At 42.0% G+C, this 25,835-nt stretch overlaps 1 protein-coding gene across 3 annotated transcripts in view; it reads left to right on the plus strand.

The window, feature by feature from the left end:
* Window positions 1–25,835, plus strand: part of grik2 (glutamate receptor, ionotropic, kainate 2) — a 153,345-nt gene that overhangs the window by 67,216 nt on the left and 60,294 nt on the right. For all 3 annotated transcript variants that reach the window (XM_052066424.1, XM_052066423.1, XM_052066425.1), the window contains exon 8: window positions 25,204–25,347. In XM_052066424.1, coding sequence (XP_051922384.1) covers window positions 25,204–25,347 — 144 coding nt within the window. The remainder of the gene's footprint in view (window positions 1–25,203; window positions 25,348–25,835) is intronic.

Below are 25,835 nucleotides of genomic sequence, written 5' to 3' on the forward strand. Positions count from 1 at the left end.
GCAAGCACAACTATGTCCTTCCCTGCCAGAGAGGTGATTCTGCGTCCCAAGAGAATCCGTCCAGGGAACAGACCGCCAAGTTCTCAGACTTTGGTTGCTGCCCAGCTCACAGTGCACTCGGCCCCTTTGGCCCCTCTCACAGGTGGTGGGCCCATAGGAATGGAATCCACGTTGCCTTTTCGGGCTGTGCCCAGCTGGGCCCCATGGCTGCAGTCCCGGCCACCGGGCGCTGGGTATCGAACCCCTCCTCCATGCCAGAGGGGGGCCCCGGTGACCCGTGTTTGGGAAATGGAAAACGAGGTCCAATTATAGCACCCAAAGCCATGATTTGTCTGGTCCCTCACCTTGTATAAGGATACCTTGTGTGACCCTGTCAAGGGTAATAAAGCCCTTGACGACATAGCTACTGGAATCATTGGGACATAAAAACCCCTCCACTACAATAGGGTGACGGCTCAAGGAAGGGAGGTTGCTTTTTGCTTGGAGGCGTGGCTAATATTGTTGAATATTTTTTGGGGCGGGGGGTTGTTTTTAGTCACGACAGAACACTGTCTGAAAGGTATCCTAATTGCTATACTAGATCAGTCACAATTTTAGAATAGAATAGAAAAGCACACTTATACAGTGGACAGACGGACAATAATTATTGGTAGGTCAGGGATCTGAGAATTGGTATGTTTGGTTGGGTCCCTGCATCCTCATCCTGCGTTCCTGTCTGGAAGTGCCAGTGGAGCTGGTGGACCACTGGTCCAGCTGCATCCCAAGTAATTGGCATGAGGTCAAGAGTGCGTTTGGCTCCTCCATCCTCATTGTTCCTGCACGGCAAATCTGGACACCGCTGCTGGCAATGCCTGTACACAAGCATGTTCCCCAGGACACAAACATGAATATTGACGGAGGTTTAAAGAAAAATATCGACATCACTGTAATTTCTGCACTCGCTCCCATGTGTTTGGAGGGAACACCACGTCAACTTCTCCCCTTGTCCAAGCTTATGGACTGACCTTTTCGACATCAAGGTCATGTTCTTTTTTGCCGCTTGAAAGCACACTTGGTATTCAGAGCAACTCCATTGCTCCACTGTCCTTTCTGTTCACACATTACCATTAAAATGCCATATCTGTGGGTACAGTTAAATGGGACACAGAAGGAAAGCTATTTCGTTTTTGACAGATATCATTTATCGTCTGATCTAAACAGATTTATGAGAAAAATCTGACATTTTCCGGGATTCATATTTTCACAGAATCATTGGAACCGACAAATGGTGAGCGCCAGGAAATGATTAAATGAATCATATTAGAAAATGTGTTTTCAAACAGCAAAAGCGCCCGCTGAAATCTTGTGGCCAAAATATATGTACACTTTGCAGGTTGTGTATTCTAGTCAATAAATCTGCTTGCATTCAGGACTCTATGTGACTGATGGTCATTCTTAGCAACAAACACAGGTTTACATTATATTTGCCTATTTGTTTATTGTGCTCCAAAACTATAGATTGCTTTGGAATATGTATCATTATGTATTTAAGTTTTTACAAACATTTACTTTGTATGAGATTTCCTTATGTAGTATACTGTACTTGGCAGTGAGATGAACCGTTTACATTTACATTAAAAAATGAAAATAAGAAAAAATGTAAGAAAAGGTGACTGGACAGATTCTTTGTGTTGATGTGAAGAGGGGTTATTAAGTGGCTTGCAGCAGTAGCACATGCCTGTTGAATTGATGGATGGATTTTCTTCTCTTTCCACCTGTTACTGTTTTTAAACTGTCAGTCATTCCTTTCACTATAGACCATCATGAATGGCAGAGCGGACTAGGACACATGTTTTGCACTGTTTTAAGGGGTGAATATGTTTGAGGGGTTCATGCTGATTGGCGATGGAGGCCTTGTCTGGTGCTGACCCTTGGCATTGTTCAGGTATGAGGCAACAGGGGATACTAAAGCTGTCAAAGGACACAGCAAAGACCATGAGCCTGTTTATGCATAGCTGTTCTAAAACCCACACATGCTGTAATTGAAAAGAATCCTGTTGAATAATGTCATTTGCTGTCTCCCAGAGACGTCTTTTCTCATCTAGTATTAGTCCATCTGTTTCCCTGTATGCGTCAAGTTGTGTCTCATAGAGTTGGATCTGGTTCTGCAATTGTGCACATGCTAGAGAATTTGGAACTTGGCTGTGACATGTTGGGGGGCAGCTGGCACTCCATGTGCAGAGGCTGGCAGGGCAAAGCTAGTAAAGACATCAAACTGTGACTCGAGTAGACTCTTTAGCAAGCTATTTGAAATGTACGTTTGTTGTCACCAGATCTCGAATCTGTTGTACATTGAGCTCATGATTTTGGTCTTTATTGCTGCAATGGAAAACGGAAATGTGTTTTGAATATCTGGCCTCTTGTGCAAATCCAATTAAAGAAATCAAATGCTCGGAATACCTCACAGTTTGATACAATACAATTGTAATGATAATCTCACTCATGCAAGGGAAATATGAAGTTTAATGTTATGAATGGTTTAGTGACATGAAACAGCCATCGCAATGGATGCTGTTGCTTGCTTGCATGCCATGATTTCGCCTTTAATCTCGCAAGATAATAAATAAATACAAATTACCGAAATTATAAGTACTCAAGGATGGACAATTAGCTCACACATACTGAACAATCCACATTGACATGTTCAGGAACAAACCCAATAAAATTCTGGATCACAGAAATGCAGACCCAGACAAAAATGCGATTAATACAAATGTTTATTCTCAAAAACATAAAATCAACAAAGTCTGAAACAGAACACGCTGGTCACTAGGATCTTGGGAAAAACAAGGAATCAACCAAAGACAAGGTAATAGTCACACCAAGAATACAAACAAAATCCCAAGAGTCCGATTTACACGAAAACAACAAGAGCAGGATCAAATGACTAAATAATGAAAATAAATAAAAAACGAGGAACAAAGACAACAAAATGATTCTGAAAGAGATCGAGAGGTCTAGAAAACAACACTTGAGCATAAACAGCAAGCAAGCTCAATAATCCGGCAAGGAGTGACAGAAGTCGTAGTCCTTAAGTAGAAGACGTGATGATGATTGGGAACACATGCTGGAGGGAAACGCCCTCCACTCCAGCTGGAGTTGAAACAAAAACAAACACGGACAGACGTGACACATTTTCTTCTGTGACTGAGCTCGACAATTTTTGCAATCATGCTCGTATTAATATTGATCACTGTTGATGATGGGAAGAATTATAAGAACACAAATAGATGTTTTGGGTCTCACAACTGCATTATTATGAATGAATGCCAGTTTCCTTGTGATCAACTGGTAATCAGTTTTGGTGCTGGTTCAGTCAGGTGGGATTGACTCCCACTTCCCTGTGACCCTGGACGAGATAAAAAGTATACAGTATGTAATCTCTCTTTGGCACTGACCAAGGAACAAATATGGATTGAGCGAACCCTTCCTGCTATGTGTGCCTTATAAATAGGTTACAATGATATATTGTGGTTTTAACTTATTTGGAAACATGAGTCAACACTTTATTATATGTCACTTTCCTAAAACTTTATCACATGACTGCTGCCACAATTTCGCTCTGCTAAAGGTGTCCCCCCCCCCCCCCCCCCCCCCCCCATAGTTTGTCCCCAGCTAGCAGTTTGGCATGCAGAAGCCACCACAATAGGATTAAATTTAAAGCACCAAAGGGCGCAATAGCCGACCAGGATTACATCTTTGGCCACACTGAAGTCTAGTTAAAGTAAGCCATTTTAAGAAAAACTTTTCCATAGGTAGAGGCAGGACTTTGGAATGCCCCGGAACCCTGTTGCTGCTGTCAACATTATCAAGGAACGGGGATTTGGGGTACTCGTCTGAGCTCTCCTTTCTTCTTTACTATTAGTGTTGCTAAATACAGCCAATGCATAATGATTTACAGAAAAAACAAACACGAGAGAAATTGTTTTTGTGCAGATGTGTTGAAGAAAAATGTGCTTTTTTTATAATCTTTGTTTCTCTCTCTCTCTCTCTCTCCCTCTCTCTCTCTCTCTCTATATATATATATATCACACACACACACACACACACGCGATTTGATGTTAAATCCTGCAATGCTCATATTTGTAGTTGTACGAAGCAGGCCTTGAAGGTTTTAAAGGGGATTATTTTCCTCTGCTCATTATCTGCTTGCTGGGAAAAACTCATCAGATTCACTTGAGTGTTAAGACTATTAGTTCTACTGACAGTGTGTCTAATTCACGGGACAGTGGATTCTGTTACAAAAGCAATATGGGAAAGCTTGCAGTCATGTTTGCAGTCCATTCAAGGCTGGCCATTACTGTGCTTGACAGACCAGCAGTCTTTTTAATTAGCAGAACTCCGTTTAGAGAATTAACTAGTTGATGTTGCTTTGAGATTAGATACGATGATAATGCTCTGGGTGTCACTTGTTCTTTTTATTAGGTGTGGAGTCCCTCTTCGAGGGATCATTTACTCAAAAGTACAAATGAACTACAGCACACTTATCAGATGAACACATCTGTTGCTAATACAGATCCCAACATATTGATATGGTGATTTTAGCATCATCACAGTGAAACAATGGTGAGCACAGCTGCCTCTCAGCAAGAATGTGTTGGTTGAACCCTAGATTCAGATTGTGGGTTCGACCTTTCTGCGTGGAGGTTACATATTCACATTTTCTATCCCTGTGTGGATTGTGCCCTGTTGCTCTGGCTGATCACAGTGGAGCCATAGAGCCCACTACAAAATAAAAAATGAAAAATAAATCCTCTTTTTACTTAATACTTGGTGCATTTGGTCCCTTGATCGTTTATACTTTATTATTGCATTTAGAGGAGAGGGAACAAAATGGAAACTGCTAGTTTTGCCGGTGAGCGCCCTTGTATGCACATGCGTGGTAAGGCACATAGCAGGCCTATGACTGGCTGCCCTGTTTGTCACACAAGCGACAAATTTTACAATGGATTTAAGGAGAGAGTGACATTTTTTTAAACTCACTCATTGACATCGACAGACAGCTCCAGGATATCACGATCATGACACTGGAAGGGCTGGTTGTGACTGAGTTAATGCCATGCGACAAATGACGAAATGGGCACCCTTTTATCCTTTCATCCATTATTTGAGCCACTTATCCTCACGAAGGTCATGGGTGTGCTCCAGCGTATCCCAGTTATCTTCGGCCAGTAGGCAGGGTACATCCTGAACTGGTTGCCTGTAATGGAAATTTATAACAGTGCTAAAATGTAAGTAATGATTCATACCATTGAATGCTGACCAGCTAATTTGCAGATAAGCAAAGTTGCCTGCTCATGCACTCGACTGCATTCTGCGTAGTTGCTCAAAATGCTGATTGTGCTGACCTTAACCCCTCCCAAAGAGAAAACAAGATAAAGAGAGTACCCGACGCTGGGGGTTGGGGGCTCCCTTGACAGATCTCTGTATGGTGTCTCTCCATGTTTTTTTTCCCTTTCTGAAATAAATCTCATCATTTTTTATAATACTTTCTGTCTTGGTTTCCCTGGACACGACAGCTAACCAATCGCAGGGCAAAATAAGCCAACATGCAAATGGAGAAGATGCAAACTACATAAAGGGAGGCCAGGGCCAGATTCGAAGCCACAATTCCTAGCATTGTGAGGTGGATATTCTAACCAGCCAACCGCTGTGCCATCTACCCCTGATATATGAAGCATAAATATATGCTCTTCAACGAGCGTTACACATGGATTTTTGCTATTTGGAGGCCAGCCTGGTCTCCATCCCCTGCTAATAGATGAGGGCCCACTGTTTTCAATATATATTGGAGAATATTAGTCTTTAATTATTATAAATCTTTATTAGCATATTTGGTGTAGGATTAATCCAAGGTAAAATTAATAAAGTTACATTAATATTGTGGTAATTGGATTAAGTTACTAATTAGATATTTTGACAGGTAGCTAGTAACTGTATGGGACAACATTTTAAAAGTATATTGCATATTGTGGCCATGTATAAATAGACACGTTATCATAATTGATACTGTCTTGTAATTACGGTCCTAGCAGTGACAGCTGCAAGGTTCCTATTGTTTTTGTAGTTATTATCATTAGTAGCAGCAGCATCCATTTTTAATTGCATTTTGAGGGACACAAAACATGAACGCAAACCCACATAACTTTGCAGACACGTCAGGCCTTTATTGTACCAAAAACAAGGCTTTAATAGCATTAAAAAAAAAGAAGCATGGGAAGTATTTATGCAACTTCGTTGAAGTAGCAAGCAATTTCGCGTGTGACATTTATACTGTAGGTTCAGTAGTGTGTGTTTAGGAGCTTTGACCGGGTGAAAAGGAATGAGACAAATATTCTTAATACCAGTAGACATTTTGGAAGTGTTACAACTAAAACGAAGAAAAAAAAATCCTCAAAATTTCACTGCTTGGATTAATACAGTGGCCGCAAATACACCCATGTACAGTATAGGCAAAACTAATAGGTGCCCATGTATGATGTAATTATGGTACTTGTCACTTTGGAAATAAACAAGGCACACATTCTAGAGTAGCCCAAATGAACAGAGACCTAACCGACCACACCGCTCATGTTATGCTAGTAAGGTACTGTACATTAACATGAATCTCACAAACGACACAATGGGCACGCAAGTTCACACCGGCCATCTTCGGCAAAGAGCAAGGTCCGTGTTACAATGATTAAACACCATGGTGCTGGCTTTGAATCGCAATATGAAAAGCTCCCACACTTTTGCCCTCTGTCCATGCTGTCAACCAAATATCTTCACTTCCGCTAGGAGCACCACATGTTGCAGTTTGATTCTCATTTTTTTTCTCCCGATTGACCAGAGGTGCAAGGAAACAAGAGGAGCGAGTTGTTTTCAGTGTTGCCAACTTTTGAGTCAAGTTACTTTCATGTCTAAGGGCCACCAATGTAGTTAGCATCTTGCCATACACAACAGCCTTTAGGGTACCTAAGGGAGAAGTTGAACACATGAAAATGCATGTGCAACAATACCATTGGACACTTACGCCCATGTTACCCAAGCAGTAGATTGCCGTACACGTAAATGCCTGGTAGGGCATGACCACGACTTTGAGCAACATTGTCGTGGCCAAAGGTAACTTGTGTTTAATCTTGTGATGGCTGAATAAATTTGGTCTTAAAATATTTATGCCAGTTTTGTTTTACTGACGTGCATTATTTTGGCTGACTGTATTATACAGCATTCATATACATTGTGTTGATGGTGATCTATTTTTCACCGGTTGTCAGTTTAATTGAACACAGTGAAGTAAAAACAAGAGCAAGAATCACTTTCAGTGATCATTTATCAATCCGCTCCAACACTTTAAAAGCTATACTGCTTGATGACTTTCCTAATCAGTTGAGACAATAAAGAAGCTTGTAAATTAATGAGTTCATCCCTGAGTGGCTCTAAGGCTACAACAGAGACTGGAATGATGGGTCTCTTTGGCCATCTTAAGTAATAGAGAGACATCGTCAGTGTTTTGCTGCAGGAGACGATGTGACATCCGATTGACATTGCAAAGTCGAGTGAGCTTTATGTGAACGGTGGACAAGAAGGAGCAATGGCTGATGGGAAAACAAACTGTACAAAAAGTTGGCTAGGCACATTTGGGGTAAGACAAAAAAAAAAAAAGAGAGGAGAATGTCAGCTCCAACTGAAATTGTCCCATGACAGAGTAAGACCAGCGATGACATTAAATTGTAAACTGAGAACAACCATTTAACACACTCAATTGATTATTCTGGTTTCCTGGATTCATCTTGGCACTGAAAAGATCACTACTTTCCTTTTGTTCCATAATAACTACCCCTCAAACCTCTTTCCTGACACACATGCACATGTATTCCACATTGTTCACCCATAGTACAGCAGGGCTTCTGGGACAATATTGTCCAGCCAGCAGGTGCCAAGTAGTAGGTGGGCGAGGCAAAGGAGGGTCTGCTGGGTGTCCAAATTGCAACAATCTCCCATGACGCTTCTCTGTAGATGCAGTCATTGATCAACAGGAGGTCTTTAAGGTCAGGCAACAACAACAAAAATGCTAAATATTGTATGACCTTAATGCACAGAGTAAATAGGGACTTGATTATAACAGCAGCTTGATTATAACAGCATACAGTCTGCCTAAGCAGACTGTATGCTTAGGCAGAAGGCAGGAGGCCAGCTAATAACAAAGCAGTTCATTGTGCACTGACGCAAATTTTGGACGAGGTATGGCTTTGGCTTGCATTTTGAGTGTTCGACAAATACAATTTGGAAGACAATTAAAGGTCCGAGTTCCACCACAAAGAAGGTGAAAGTCATATCCTCCCTGCTTGTAAGCTACAATTTCATTTATCTCTAATGATTACTGATTATCACAGGGACCCCGAGGCTAATTGTTTTTCTGTCTACATCTGCCTGTATTCTGTCGAGCTGAAGGTGGCAAAGGAAAAAAGCAGCTCTCTCCACTCCTTCTGCCTTTGAGCCTGCCATTCAAACAGCCTCATCAGTGTCATTGATTCCGTCATTACGACACTTTACTCTCCCGTAAACCTATGGAAGCAGTGATGCCAAATACTGATTTTGCTGTAGACTGGAAATGTTGGATTTGTGTTCAAAAGATGAATATGGACATCATCTTTCATTTCTAGGTAATTGCACCACTTGACAGGTATTATGCCTACTTGACAAGTAGGCATAATGAATACGACATTTTTAGTTTGGCAAAACTATTGAAACAGGTAGACTTCGATGAAAGCGTTAATAAGACATGACGTGTAGCTCCAAATCCTTTGCTTGCAATAATGACATCAAGCCTGTCGCCGACTGACATGGCCCAATTCACCACCAGGGTCTTTCAGTTGTTATTTTCGGGGGTGGTATTGTCTTCAGTTTCCTCTTTAGCTTCCTCTTTACTTTCCTCTTTATTCGTGCATAAAATGAATGCACGAATAACTGAGAGGTTTGGTGATTGTTCGGCTGGTCAACTTACTTACTGTATCTCTGAATCTGAAAAAAGCATGGCGACACTTGCCTCGATCAACAATTGTAGTTCATATCTCAAAGTATGTAAACAGATTTTTATTTTTCATACAACTTTAAGCCATGCACCTTCGAACAACCCCATTCATTGTCTATACTTGGGTGCAGCGACGAAACACCGTGTCGCGTCGTGTTGGTGGCACACAAGGTGGCCGTTTGCCAGGGTGATGTTGCGATGGCATATGCCACCACATTGGCACACTGTGGTGGAGGACAGCAGAGCCAATAGGAGCGGTGGTAAGGTGAAGTTGTACATTAAATTACAGAAAATGGCAGTAACAACAAATGCAAAGCCATTTTTTTTCACGTCAGTGTAGTTTGAACGCAACATATTATACCTTTTACCATTTCTATAGTATTTTTTGTGAACCCCCTTGCATTGAGCTAAAATCCAATCAAAACACTTATTATTATTTATTTATTTTTAAATATATTACTGGTACTGCCTTCCTGGTCCATTAGCATTCAGGCACCGTCACATGACTGTTTCAACAATACAACATAACCTTTCACATTTGACTCGATTTCACAAATGAAATGGAGCCACATGACTGCACAAAGTCACCGCTGCCCCATACTAAAGGTTTAAAAGTGACTCATTTACGTGAAGCATGGCAGAAACAACAGCTAACAGCTAATCCACTTGATGAGTTTATTGTTCTGTTTTATGAGTGTAAACTCATAACAATTAAAGGACAACAATTTATTGTAACTGAAAATATGAGGATAAACCCACATGAGATTGGATATACTTAGACAGGAATCGGTCTCTTGATGACAACGCTAATTCGTTTGACTGTACTGAATCACTTTAATCACTGCATTAAAAATATATATTTGTTCAGGAAATTCATGCAACACAATCCTAATTTACTCCCTCTGCAATCTTCAATCCCAAGGTAATTTAATGCAAATGATTATTTTGTCCAATTTGTGAATCAAAAACATCATCATCATCTCCTCTAATTCAGGCACTAGTTAAAATGACAACAGAAAACCTGCATTGTGTGGGATGGGCGGGACATGTCACTCTATGGGGGTTCTGTACTGAAATATTCATTCATTCATCTTCCGAGCCGCTTGATCCTCACTAGGGTCCCGGGGGGTGCTGGAGCCTATCCCAGCTGTCTTCGGGCAGTAGGCGGGGGACACCCTGAATCGGTTGCCAGCCAATCGCAGGGCACACAGAAACGAACAACCATTCGAACTCACACTCACACTCACACCTAGGGACAATTTAGAGTGTTCAATCAGCCTGCCACGCATGTTTTTGGAATGTGGGAGGAAACCGGAGCACCCGGTGAAAACCCACGCAGGCCCGGGGAGAACATGCAAACTCCACACAGGGAGGCCGGAGCTGGAAACGAACCGGTACCTCTGCACTGTGAAGCCGACGCGCTAACCACTGGACTACCGGGCCGCCCTGTACTGAAATATTGATTTACAATAATAATAGCACATCAACAGTAATAATCTGGCAGATAAGGATAAAGACGGATGTGTGTGCGTGTCTACATATTTTATATATATACTGTATATATATTAGAGCTGTCAATTTATCGCGTTTTTATTGGCATTAATTTAAATGAATTTTAACGGGATTCAATTTTTTTGAGCGAGATTAACGCGGCACACGTCACAAGCGGATGTTACGTTGCTCTATATATACACCGGAAACAAAACAACAAGCACGCCGCAGAAGTCCACGCCCATGTCTGTTTTGCCAGCCACGGCAGGGTGAGACACCTAAAACGGATACTTAAAGAGTTTCTGAATGGAAAGTTTACTTTTAAAAAGCTGCCAGATTGCTCCACTGACAAGACCAAAGTTACCTGTACTTCTCTCTGTGTGTATCATACGGGTATACGATGTATGCCACTGACGCGATTGTTACTTGTTTGGAACTATTTTGTGTGGAAGGTTACAGCGTTCCGTGTCCATATAATTAGAGCGGGTGGAGCTTCTCTGTGCTTGTCTGACAGTGACAGTGCACTGCTGTGGTAGCGACCTAGCGAAAATCAAACGTCTCCAGTGTTGTCATCGATCCAAGTGTAGTCATCCGAAATGAGGTCTACACAAAGACCGTAGAGAGACTTCCGCGCAAGAATGACCAACACAATCAACAGCCTGACTGTGTTAGGGGGAGTGAAACCCCCCTCTTTCAGAATGGTTTGCCCCAGCAGCACGGGGGAAGTGCTTGCGCTTGTTGGTACGGCCAACAGTTCTGAATACAGCGGCACATAACGAACACTGGTGTCCGGGGTCTCGTTATTCTCCAACAACCATACAGAAACGGACTGCTGTGTTCAAAGCAAACTTGAGAAAAACGAAGTATGCAACAAGGGTTTAAATCCATTATACGCGGAGTACTAGTTTACCTTAGATGTGTACTTTATAATGTTATATTGCTCTGTTTTGATTTCATTTAAAAAGCTGCTAAAGCAGCTGTTGTGTGACAGATTTTTTTTTACTGTTGTTGATGGACAGTAATATTGTGTGAGAGTATGTGTGAAAAACTGCTCCAAGTGAAAAATGTTCATGTAAAATTGAAAATTTAAATTGTTATTTCAGTAAATATTTGCATTTGGCACATAGAAAACTGATTCATGATTCCAAGTAGATGAGAGCATTAAAATGGGGGAAAAATAGGACAAAAAATGTAAAATGAAATTCTGAAACGATAAAAAATGTGAGTAATCACGATTAATTGACTTTGAAGTCAAGATGGCGCCCGAGTAGGCAGCCGTCAGCAAGTGCTCTCATGAGCCTTGCTTTTTTTTGTTGTTCTTGTGTTTATTTTGTCACTTTGTGTTTGTTGTTACGTCGTGTCGACTTGATTTGGACCTTTTTCAGCATTTTTTGGCCACGACATTCATCAAGGAGGAGACTCTGTGCTTGGTGGTTGCGCCTTCTCGGCAGCATGGGTATACCAGCACTGTTTTTGACTGGAGGAATGTCGGCGCCATTTGACTGTCGTTGCTGGACAGTCCCGGGGCGCTTGTGTCTTGCGCCTGTAATGGGCAGCATTTTTCACAGCCCCGCTTTGTTCAGCGGAGAGATCGGTATGTATATATATATATATATATATATATATATATATATATAAGAAAACAAAAGAAGTACATCCAGATATATATATATATATAGAGAGAGAGAGAGAGAGCTGGATAGCTCAGTTGGTAAGGCATCGGTTTGGCATACGGGAGACGGTGGTTCGAATCCCGCTTGGGGCAAAAATGAGCACATAACACCATCCAGTGTGGGTCCTCGGGCAAGATCCTTCACGCTAATGCCTACCTCATACAATGATGAGAGACAATAAAACGAATGACATGCCGGCTCAGACGTCGCCCGGCCAAACAAGGTCTGCGTCAGGTGCTGGGGAACCAGAGCACCTTGATGAAAAATGGGCTACTGGAACAAAGCGGAGATGGGCGAGATGCGATAACATGGCTCTGTTGGAATGCTACTATTCAAGCAACCCTAGTCAGAGGGGTTACATGCAGAGAATGTGGGCTAAATGGTTACGTCGAAACCCACAGTCACGGTTGACCACGAAACAACTAGTAGCTCAGTGTTCCAACATCCACAAACGGCAACTGCTGTCACAACTTGAGATTGATGAGGTACAACGCAGGTTCCATGGCGAAGGGCCCCAGGCTGCCAGATCAGAGGAGGAGGTCATACAAGAGATTGGGTGGCCAGCCCCAATGAATGAAATGCTGAGCCAGGCAGCAACTGACCTGAAAGCGAAGATCATGGCGAGAATGAAAGCTGGGCAACCTAGAAACCGATTACAACGGCTATGTGAAGTACCATCTGAAAGTCTCATAGAAAGTGTGAATGCAGCACTGAGGGCGATCCCTACCGTAACGATCACGGAACTGATATACGCTTCAGCATCAGTGATCCTGTAGACTCTGGCCTATAAGATCATGAGATACGTTACCCACCATGGAAAAGATGGTTGGAGGCTAAGATCAAGGCGGCCCGGAAAGATGTGAGTCAATTGACGGATGCCCAGACAGGTGTGATGAAAAGGCCGATACCCGAGAAGTACATCCAGATGACCATACCTGAACCACTAGAAACTGCCAAACAAAGGCTCCAAGCCTGGTCCAGCCGCCTAAAGCGGGACACGAAAGAGAATGAGGCCAGACGAATAAACAGGCTGTTCGCAACACAACCTGCGAAAGTGTACGCTCAGTGGCAGGGTCCTAAAAGGTACTGGAAAGGCATATGGGAGAACGAGGTTGCACATAACAGCAGTGCACAATGGCTGGTGACCCTGAGAGTGGAGCACAGCAACCTCCCTGACCAGAACCCAGTTACCATAACAGTGGCAGATACACAGGAAAGAGTCTCAGATATGAAAAACTGGACAGCACCAGGCCCGGACATGGTCCACACCTACTGGCTAAAGAAACTCACAGCACTCCATGAGCGCCGAGCAGTACAAATTAACCAGCTGCTGAGGGATGGGACTCACCCAGAATGGCTAACTGAAGGGCGAACGATTCTGATCATGAAGGATCCCTCGAAGGGTGCAGCCCCTTCCAACTATGGGCCAATAACCTGTCTCTCCACAACATGGAAGCTCATGTTGCGGCTAAGATAAATGCACACACGGATCAATACATGAACGAAGCACAGAAGGGCATTGGTAGAGATACCAGATGAGCCAAACATCAGCTCCTGGTTGACAGAACAGTCGCACAAGACTGCAGGTCCAGACGTACCAACCTGTGCACAGCTTGGATTGATTACAAGAAAGCCTATGATTCGATGCCACATACATGGATCACTGAAGAGCGAAAGGGACATAGATTCCCTGATCCACACAACCAGGATCTACAGCAGCGACATCGGGATGTCATTCGGGCTTTAGAAATGTAGTCGGATGGTGACTAAGAGAGGAAAGGTAGTCCGCACTGAAGGGGTCTCACTCCCTGAAGGAACAATAGCAGACATTGAGGACAGCTACAAGTACCTTATATATATATATATATATATATATATATATATATATGTATGTATGTATGTATGTATGTACACACACACACACACACACCGGCGTATATATAATATGCACATAGGCAGCGCAAGATCAATGAAAGAGACACTTTTATGCCAAAATACAAAGTCACTTTTTCCAATGATCCATTCAATGGCCAAATCTCAATTGGTTTCTCTGCTCTCTGCTTTCTTTTGCTGGTGTTTAAGTTTTCCAATCACACAATTTCAATAATTTTATTTTTTCAAGGACCGCATCCCTATTATGTTTCCGAGTCTGAAAAAAAATGTTTTTGCCCGGTGCCAAAATCCATGTTATCTCAAAAGATGCCCTTGTTAAACGCTTGGCAGTGGATGTTGTCCTGTGGATACGATTTTTCTGTTACCAGAGTGAAGCGGTGAGCTGTATGATTTTCCTCTTTCTGAGTTCACTGCTAGGTGGATACACTTCATTGGACTTTGGATGTGCCCTTTTGTGTTATGAGAAAAACAACAAATGAAAAATGCATACATTCATTCCCCTGCAATATAATAGATGCCCTACCAAGCCCCCGCTGCATTGTGGGATAAATGTGAGAGAGAGAGAGAGAGAGAGAGAGAGAGAGAGAGAGAGAGAGAGAGAGAGAGAGAGAGAGAGAGAGAGAGAGAGAGAGAGAGAGAGAGAGAGAGAGAGAGAGAGAGAGAGAGAGAGAGAGAGAGAGAGAGAGTCGAATGCATCTACTTGTCTAGTGCATATCACAGGATAAAAGTAAAACACAAGTGCACACTCATGCAGGAGCTGCTGTCAGCCACTATTCATGCCCAGACACTCACAAAGACTCACTCCTGCTATCCAGTGACACACCCCAAAAGGCCTTGCCTTTTAAAATCCGATATCCAACCAGCAGATAAAATCCGTAAATTTTTTTCCCTATATGCAGCCTTGCCTTTTGTTTGTTGTCTTCTGCGCAGAAATGCCTCATCGTTTTTGATTCTTTTGCTTCACCTCCTCTGCTTTCCAATGAAACGACACATCAACCAAGCTTCTTTTTTTTTTTTTAGCAATGGGTGAAAGCAGCCAGGTGCATAAAAATAAGCTACTGTACAGTCCCCCAAAACACACATACGCGCGCACACACACACACACACACACACACACACACACACACACACACACACACACACACTCACACACACACACACAGGCTAGTAGTTGCACAGCTCCATAATTTAACTGGCAAAAGTAGGATGTAGTATCACTACTTTCCTTTGAAATGAAATGCTGACATTACAGAATGCCTGAAACCAGGCTTTTAATGCTAGGCAGTGAGGCATTTTTGGCCACAGATGTGTCCAGAGGGAGTAATTTGAACTGCGGGACATAAAAAAAATCCTAATGCAATCAGATTAATTGTGACATATATATCACATTCATTGTGACATTCATTGTGACATATCTAAGAAACTAGTTTCCATTATTACTTATTATAAAAATGTAATATAATTTCAATTCGAATGATAAAACTGTTAATTCTTTAAAGGGTTCAAATCTAAAGAAAAAATGACATCATCCGGTTTTGGTGGTTTTCAGCAAGTCTCAAGTTGTTGATTATATTGCTATTTGCTCGTGTGTGTGCATTTTGTCCATGGTGCTGTAAATCTGACGAGGCCTAAATATGCTTTCCCACGGTTAAGGAACTGCCAAAGATTCCGACTTTCATCCGGCATCTCCTCAGAACCTTCTTTCAAACATGTTCACAAATAATGCCTGTTGCTTGGATATGCTGATTATATCTGGTGGTTTTCTCGATTCCGTAGCTCATCTTGAATCCCATCAGCTCTTGTCTTTTTGTGTCCCGATTTCTGTGAAGTATCTCAACACAATACTCATATCAATGCTGCTCATGGTTTGTAGCTATATCCTCAAGCTGTGATCTGTGTTACTCTCACTGGCAACCAGCAGTCATCTTCAGGTCTCATTTCCGACCCTCATTTTGGGAACATATACACTGGTGGGATGTGGAGAGAAACATATCATCATTACAAAGGAAAGCCAGCCATTGTAATGATTCAATTTTACACAGTCAGTGTCCTCGCTATTTGAGGCACTTTAATGTCACACAAGGTTGCAGCAAAGATGCTGAAAGCTTTTTTTTTCTTCTTTGATGTCAAGTTCCTGGTGCCTAAGCCCAAGTCATATTACATATGTAACATGACCAATGTTCATTTATTTTTCATTTTTTGTTTTTACATCTGTCAAGTGCATAGTCCCTGGAGCTAGGTGAAAAAAATGGTTGCTGGGGGAAAATAGTTGGTTTCTATGATAGAAATACCCTAAAAGCAGTTGCAGTCTCTGTTGCAGACAGTACTGCAAATTAAAGCCGAACGGCGGTCGTCTGTTCATTTGTGGTCACTGCTAAAAATATTGTCTGTTTGTTGTCTTTCCCTCTGAATAAATAAGTTCACATTTCAAATCTTTTGGTGACATGTTTTTCAAAGGTGGGCCAATGAAGACATGACAAGATGTTTCAACATGATGTTTCAACATGATAATGTAGCATAGCTTCTCGCGTAAAAACACAGACCCTATTTAATTTCATGTACGTGCATGCATGATTTTTTAAAATAATCCATCACAGCAAATACAACCAGCAAGCGTCGTTCAAAATCAGGCAAGTTCCCAAGCACAAAAAAAGAGCAAATTTGCGAATGACGACATGCAAATATGCAGGGGGTTAAATTTAATAATAGGTGGATTTTTTTTTCTGAAATGTCACAGCTATAAATTACAAGGCATGGTAAAATCTGTGTAGTACAAGCTTTTATCGTTCAAATTTGAAAACAAAAATATATCTTAAAAAAACACGCTGTGTTCGGAAAAAAAGTAAAGACAAATATGGGATTTTTTAAAAAAATCCCATATAGGGACATATAAAACAAAGAAGCCATTTCTGATTAAATACTGCTGTTTAAAAGTATAATCCTTTCACATTCTGAATCCATTAGACCATTCTTTTGTTCATTCCGGTCATGAACTGAACACGAAGTGAACTTGTTAACTTCATCCAGATCTTTTTTTTTTTCCAAGTTAACATGATACCACAGGAATGCTTTGCCCACACGTGCCACACACCCACACAAAAACATGCACTACACATTTAAATTACCACAGCGAATGCAACTAATGTATATTTTTAAGCAAACGCATGTTTAAAGGCAAGCATAATAACCCCCCCCCCCCCCACCCCACCTTCCTTCCATTTTTATCATGAAGTGTTCGAGTGAAGTGTCTGACCTTAAACGCTTGAAGCCCTGATGCTGAAATATCATGTGGGATGAGAAGTGAAAACTGCACTTTGGTCGATGATAATGAGATGGGAGTGGGAGGGTATCCACACTCAGGCTGGCTGGTGAAAGCAAATTTTAATCAGAGAGGCTGGTCGCAACAGCAGTGACCCCTGAGGGCTCCGGGCATCACATCACGTTATAACCTCGCCCAAATAGAGGCCCCAAAATGGTTGGGCCTGAAATAACAGATAACCCTGCCAAATCACATTATCATCCAACCCGCCGCGGTCTTAATCTGCTTCATCCTCCCGCACTGATGAAGCTAATGGAGGGAATAAGTGACATGCTCTTTCTTCGCTCCTTCGCTGTCACTCGTGTCACCTTCGTGGTGGTCTCGCTGTCTTTGTACCTCGCATGTTATTTTATGATATGGACGTTACATGTTAATATAAATAGATATATGGAATTATTGCTGGCAGCTATTTAGGTAATACTCCCGCTCATTTTATTCAGTGCGCGCCAAGTTAGTGGAAGAAAAATAATCCTTAAAAACATCCTGGAAAGGGGATTTTCTCATCTGCTGCCCCTTTCTCAAGATATCCCATTTTTCTCCAGACAGGGTGTTTGGAGTTTTTCCTTGCCCTCCTCGGGGTTAAGATCAGGGGATGTCTTGAGACTGTTTGTGATTAAGGGTTATATGGATGAACGTGACTTGACTTGAAATAAAAATGTTAAACGCAAATGCTATTCGATTTATTTTGTAAGTATGTACATTTGCAATGGAGGGAGGTGCCATATAAAATCTTATAATGGCAAATTGGGTAGGTTGGTCTGTTTGTGAATGTTTTTGAAGTGCGAGAGTTCCAATTTTGCATTTTTTTTTAAGTTTCACACAACTTCCGCAGCAATAAATAATCAACCAGATGGAATTCAACAGTGTTACCATCCTGAACGGCGCCCAGGCTACAATCTGTGCTGTTTTTCTTTAATAGGTGTCATTTGGACACAGTGGCGTTGGCAAAATTAGAGTTATTTACACAACGCATTCAAATCTGAAACACAGCAGACATCATGGCAAAAAGTTCCAAACTGAGCTCATCGACAGTATTTTTTCAATCGCCTTTTTTGCTGCTATGCAGCTGCAACTTTGATGTTAACCAATGTTGCAAACTGAATTTATGCTTAGCGTTCTATGCCTGCAATGGGACCTTAAGCTATTTTATTGTGATATTATTTTGTGTATTTATTTGTTTCAGGATTGTGTTTGGAAAATGATGCGTTGTTATTTATGTTATGGTGGTCATGGCATTTATTTATTTATTTACTTTTCCTGCTTGGTAAGGGGCTGGTGAAAGGGTGGGAATGGATGGCAATAAAACAAGACAGCTTTTGCAATTCTAATCACTGTCATGGTCCATTCTTAGCTTACTTATTCCTGACTTTTTTTCTGTCTTCTATTTGCGTATGCAGTGTTGGGGTCCTTTGACCTCAAAATCCTTGTGTGGAATACAGCCCAGCTACGCCATTTACTACACTCGCTGCTACTGCTCAACGTGCTGAAAAACTCTCAGTCGACTCTCATTTGCTGACTCCTACATCACTGAAAAAGTTTTTACATCACCATTACTTGTTATACGCTTATTCGTAAACATACATTTTTAGTTCGCACGCACTCGCAAATATTATGGACCGTACCTGCAAATACTTTCAAATGTATTTGAATGTCAAAAATGTTTACTCCTCATTGGCAGCCACGAGCTTGCATACTTTTCACATTGTGTGGCATTCTTAAGTGCTTCCGATAGGGACATCTGCTTATGGCGGCACTTGTCTGTTTATCAGTCCAGTAGTCAATTTGTGTATGTGTGTGTGTACGCCATGTAGTGCTAATATTTAATATCATGATGGATGGTGCTTCAATGGTTAAAAGAGATTAAAGAAACAATTTTTCACGCTGTGTTTGCGCTTCACTACTTTTTAGTCAATGTCATCCTTATTGTATCCAAAGTGTGGCCAAACTGTTGAGATTAATTTCTTTTTCGGTACAAGCTACTTGCAACTGTGACTGTGAAAACTCAATAAGTAACCTTAATTTGTTGAAATATGTCCTCGGGGATTGATAAGATCATATGGACACATCTGCTGTTTTTCTGACATTGTATTAATTTGCAAGCTTTTCGTGATCCCTATATTTATAGGCAAATAAAGATATTTATTTATGTATATATAGGCAAATAAAGATATTTATTTGCCTATAAGAGGCAACTCGATCGGCAAATTGGTGCCGTTGTAAAAATCAAGCTTCTTTCACCTTAGACAGCTAGCCAAAATAAAACCTCTCCTCTCACATGAACACTTTGAGACAGTAATTCATGCCTTTGTCACATCCCGGCTGGATTACTGCGATGCCCTGTACTTTGGAGTCAGCCAGTCCTCCATTAAGCGCCTTCAGCTGGTCCAGAATGCCGCTGCTCGCCTCTTGACTGGTATTCGTAAGAGGGAGCATATAACTCCTACTCTGGCATCCCTTCACTGGCTCCCCATTCATTTTAGAGTTATTTTCAAGATCCTCCTCTTTGTTTTCAAATCTCTGAATAATCTCGCGCCACCTTACCTCTCCGAGTCATCCGCCCCTACACACCTGCCCGGCGCCTCAGGTCTGTGGACCAGTCTTTGCTAGACGTACCAAGAACTAAACTGAGGCTCAGAGGGGATCGAGCCTTTTCTGTTGCTGGTCCATCTCTCTGGAATGACCTCCCACTGAACATTCGGCAAGCCTCCTCGCTGCCCATCATTAAAGCCCTCCTCAAAACTCACTTGTATTCTTTGGCGTTCGACTCAGCATGACTTAGATTTGTTCTTGATTTTACTGCTTGGTGCTTTCTACCGCCTTTATTACCGATTCATCTTACTGTTTATTGTGTTAAATCGCTCCATGTACAGCACTTTGTATGCAGCGATGGCTGTTTGAAAGTGCTCTATAAATACTGTTGACTTGACTTGACTTTATGCACAATTTGAAGTCACTGTCTAAGGCGGACATTAGTAGGAGTTACGTGATGTGATGTCAAACTCAAGAGGTGCTTTTGAGTTTCGAACTGCCCGGGGACAGGTAGTGTCGCTTCATGACCGAAAATCTCGGAGAACCAGAGTAAAATTTTCATGTGCCCCCATCTGCTTATATTGACACTTTATTTACTGTCAGGAATTTGCAGGAAATACTATTGCAGGGAGTAGAGTGGGAAGTGAAAATTGTCCTTCCTGCGACATCCTGTGGATAATTATTGTCACATTTTGAGGCAAACCAGCTTTGATTGGCCGACTGGTTGAGGTTCCTGGATGAGATTTGGGGTTGTTATATTTTTAATCAATAATTGATACAAGATGCCACTGAGAGATAGGCAGCCTGAAAGAGGGCACTTTCGGGGCAATCATCCTGTTCAACGAGGAATCCACACTACAGTGGCGTGTTTAATTCCCGAAACTTCCTACAGCCATTGATAAAGAGGAGTTGACCAACATTCCACAGGCAGCAATCAACAACCTGATCAACTCGATGTGAAAGGACATGCAGTATGTTTTATTGTGGGAGGCCAATGCCAGTCACATCAGATACTGACTGATTTTTCCCGATCACTGATAAGCTCATGCCCTGCGGCAGGTCGAGGCACATTTAGAAGGAACTGCAAGCAGACCTCCAAGGGCGCATGATTCAAAGCTGGCCAGGGAGCTCACAGATCTGTGAAAAGGGCACTGAGAGACTGCCTTCATCCCAGATCATACGCGTCTGTGTGAAGCCGTCTCGAGGCTTGCATCAGCACGAAAATCAGGATACACCAGCTCACAAATAAAGAGCCCTTTATAAAGTTTCAGTCGTACAACATACAATAGGACCAATAATTTAAAAAGTAAAGTAGTCGCAAACAATATCACGACTCATCTCAAAAACGTAAAAGGCATCCTGTTGAGCCTATTCCCCCTCCGTCTTTCCTGACATCCGAGAAAGTGCCGCACATTTATTTCATGCGCATATCAGTTCTGTGACTGGTGAGCTCATTGCACTGCTGAGAATAGCAAGAAGAGCTGATGGCAGTGACTGACCTCGTCATGAGTAAGACCTCAGTCAGATCCCAGAAGACTACAAAACAGGCTCAGCTTTTAATCTCTCCGAGCAGCAGGCAGGAGGTGCTGAAGCAGTCAGGGAGGCAGGTCACTGGGTTGCTTTGTGGAATGGTTCTGGTGCTGAACCTTTTTTTTCCAAATGAAGACTCTCACATACACCGTCCTCATGTACTCACTTTCATTGACTTTTTTTTCCCCCTAAGCGCAGTCTCATCTCTCAAGGGGCTTACATTCCGATCCAAACAGCAACAGCTGTGTGACAACAGCTTTCTGTAGGACCAGCAGAGCTTTCACCTACTTTAGAATCAGCCATGGAATACAATTTTAACACTCTTTACGCAGCGCTTAACACACTTGACTTGGGTACAAATGTTGCATTTGAAATACAAATGAAAATCGAAATAAATCTTCACTGGCAGTTGCTTTTGCCTTATATCTTGTTGTACTGTGTTTTTAATAGTCCCGCACGTCCTTGGTAAGTTGAGATATGTAGAAGATATACGTCAGAACTTTGATCTGAGATGTGTTGCAAAGAGTAAACAAGAATTATATTTTCTTTCTAAATGGTTTTTGCAAGGAGGCCCTCGGATGACAAAAAGCAGTGACTCTGCAGATGATGCACTTTGAACTGCTTTCACCAAAATCATAATACAAGTTTTGATCTCCACTGAATGCACACGTGAAACATATTGCAGGGATCCTATCCCACTGAGAGGCGAGCGTTTCCGACTGATGGTGTAGGTAGAAAAATACGTCAGTTCATTAAAAGGTCTCAAATGTTTGCCATAAGGTCATCAGATGTTCAGAAATTTTGAAAACTTTCAAAATTTCCTTGCAATAAGAAAACTCACGAAAACGTTCAGCGAACGACTGTTGAACATTTGTGACGTTGAAAACGAACCCTGGTGAACTCTGACCTGAACGGGAAATTCACTGCCCTCGAAAACAATCGCAATTGTTAAGTAATTGATTCTGTTTGCGTGTAGGTAGGATGTGTCATTTTTGCACAAAGAGGAATAAAAGTGGGCTTTTCCTTGAAAAACATATACCCGTGTTACATGTAATAGACAAAAAGGAAGAGCAGTGCAATATCAGTTAACACAAGCGAAAAGCATTTTGCTTTAATTTCATTCGGGAGTGACATATTTGGTCTTAATGAGATATTTAGAGAGTGAAGTGTCGGTGTTGCTAAATCAGTATTGAGACTGCCTGACAGCTCTCTATAAAGCTCGCACTGGGGACAAGCAATGAGGCGCACAGTCTGACTGCCAGAACTCATCGAGCAGGATGGAATTTCACATAATTTTTGACACTGCTGAGTACGTTTTTTTTTTCCCCGTTGTATTAAAGAGCATATTCAGTCATCAAATTAGCGCTTTGTGATATGATCTTCACGACATTGCCAAAATATTCTCTCTCTCTCTCGGTCTACCTTGACCTGCATAATATGAAGTTGAGTGACGTGCCATTCTAAATTAATTGATTTAAGATGACACCGGTCCTGCTTTTTGCAGCGATGACAACTTCAGCTCTTCTGGGCTTTCTAAGAAGTATGTTTATTGGAATTTTGGATTATGTTGACAAACGCATTTGGGGGAGGTCACACTTTTGTTAGGCGAGGAGGCCTGGCTGCCAGTTTCCGCTCTAATTCATACCAAAGGTATACGAATGTGTTAAAGTCAAGACTGCAGGCCAGTCAAGCTTATCCACACCAAAGTTTTTCATCCACGCTATTTTGGACTTTGCAGTGTGAACTGCTGTGCAGACATGGTGGAACAGACTGATGTTACAAATTAAAGCTCTTCCAAAGACAGCAGCATCATTTCTTTCAACTAAGACAATACAAAATATTAATTGGCTGTCTGTGGTAACTCCTGGCGGTCACAGCAGTCCCGTATGCTCGAAACGCAGTGCGGCGTGGCATTGGATTTAAGATTTTTTTTTCCCCCCACTGTATTCATATCTAAATTGTCTCTCGGTCTATCATCACGATATCATGACTGGCTGTGTGGGGACAGGGCTGCTGACTCCCGGAGGCTCAAAGGAATGGTTTACCACGGATGACATGCAGTATGTTCTCGTGTGGTTCCTCACATCTCTTGTTCTTTCAAGACTTTATGCAAATGAAACGTGGCGTGACATAAAACTTTGGAGCACATTTGTAGCACCGGCAGAATGGAGTGAAATTATTCTGCCGGGCCTGATTCTAGAATCTGTGTAAATTAGATCATATTAGTTTTCTTTCAACAACTATTTTACTACTCAAGTTGTCCGCGACCTGGTAGCGGTCCGCAGATTTCTAAGTCTCCAAGTTTTGATCCGTCCTGCTACATACTGTCAGGTTTTGTGTGGCGTTCATCTGGTTTTTCAATGGCAAATCACACTGTAAAAAGGTACTTAGTTTTGATGAACGCATGGGAAAACATTTTAATCACATTGTTCTGCGGCGAAACAGCAGGCCAGGTGAAAAAAGAATAAAAAGGCAATTCAGCCAGGATTCATGCAGGAGATTTTCCAGTTTTCTTTATTTTCAGGAGTGACAGTTGAGCAGTTTTGAGGAGCCCACGTGTAGCACTGCTCTCCAAGTTGTCCGGCCCCCCAGTGATTTCCTCATTCCTCTTATAAAGGGAGTTCACTTGAGCTTTAGACCAATCAGGTCCAAGCAACAATTGGCCCTTCGCAGGTGGTTGCAATTACCTCATCTGAAATACTTAGCATTCTACAAAGTGCATGAAGTACAACAGTTTTGGATGGCAAGACATGTGCATCTTTCTTCTATCCAAAATCCACAAAAAAAACCTGAAATTTTAACATGTCTTTTGTCATCATGACACACATGCAACTGATGTACAGTAATTGTTCAGATTAAGTTAATCCAAAAGGCCTTTTTTCTTAGCGTAGATTTTTCATGAACACGTGACCAAATTGGCTCATTTTTTGACAGTTTAAAAAATTGTCTGGGAATCCGCCGGACTGTCTTTTACCCATCCTGCCCCCCGGCACAGTCTCACCACGATCCACGGTGGCTTCTAACGAGACTGCCCCGGGCATCGGCACTGTCGTGTAAACACAAACTCCACTGTGTGTAGCACTGGTAAGCCTCTCCAGATTTGATCAGTCATCTCAAGAGAATTTATACGACCTTCCTTTCTACATACACAAGTAGAAAATCAACACTGCTCCTGAAGATGCAAATGAGGTGGAAATAATAGCGAAATTGATTCTTGTTTATTATATCTGTAAAACTCATCATCAATCTCATTCCCCCGTCTCGGTTAAGCTGCAATCAAATGTTATGGGATGGCAAATGTCATTGATTACTTTCTGCGCCGACGCAGTGGACTGTCTACAAGACGGGTGTCAAACTCCGGGCCTCGAGGGCCACTCTCCGTCACGTTTTAGATGTCGTCCCGCTCCAGCACACCTGATTCAAGTGATCAGCTCCTCAGCAAGCTCTGCAGGAGCCTAGTAACGGCCCTGATCATTTGAATAAGGCATGTTGGAGGAGGGAAACATCTAAGAATCCAGAATAGTGGCTCTTGAGCATCAAACAGGCATCTTCAGCCGCACCCATGTAATTGAGATGATTCATTCATATATATATATATATATATATATATATATATATATATATATATATATTATAGGTACAGATTTCTGCTGCCAGGCAATGTTTATTTTATATGAATGATAGTCCATTCCCTCCACTCTCTCCTCTTGCAGACGGATGCAGCCCTAATGTATGATGCCGTGCATGTGGTGGCCGTGGCTGTGCAGCAGTCTCAGCAGATCACCGTCAGCTCATTACAGTGTAACCGACATAAGCCTTGGCGCTTTGGGAACCGCTTCATGGCCCTCATCAAAGAGGTAGATGTTTCATTATCTGATTCCTGTTCTCTCGTCCATGCTTTTAAGAAAGTAGGTGGAGACTGAATTTAAATGAGGTGTAGAATTCATGTCATGGAACAAACAGCGATCAAATGGCATGACTGTTTATTTACCGCATTTCCAATTAATGTATCACAGTTGCACAGAGGGCGGAAAACATTTTTAGTTTGTTCTCCCAAACAGAAATCAGAAAACTAAAACAAAGAACTCAAAACTGTAATAAGCGACCAGCGTGGAGCGCACAGTGAGGATACGCCTTAAATTTTGCGTGGAAGGTTATCACTACACAATGTTTTATTGCTGTGTGTCGCTGTAAAAAGATTGTGCCGAACACGTCATGCTCTTTTGTCGCTTTTTTCAGACTCCTTGAATGCATTACTTTCTTGGTAGGTTGGGGGAAGGAGGAGAGACAGAGAGACAGAAAGAAAGACGAGCTAGGAAACAAAAGTTGTACGCATGCTTTTTGT

The sequence above is a fragment of the Hippocampus zosterae genome, chromosome 5, assembly GCF_025434085.1.
Source record: "Hippocampus zosterae strain Florida chromosome 5, ASM2543408v3, whole genome shotgun sequence".
In the NCBI taxonomy this organism is placed as follows: Eukaryota; Metazoa; Chordata; class Actinopteri; order Syngnathiformes; family Syngnathidae; genus Hippocampus; species Hippocampus zosterae.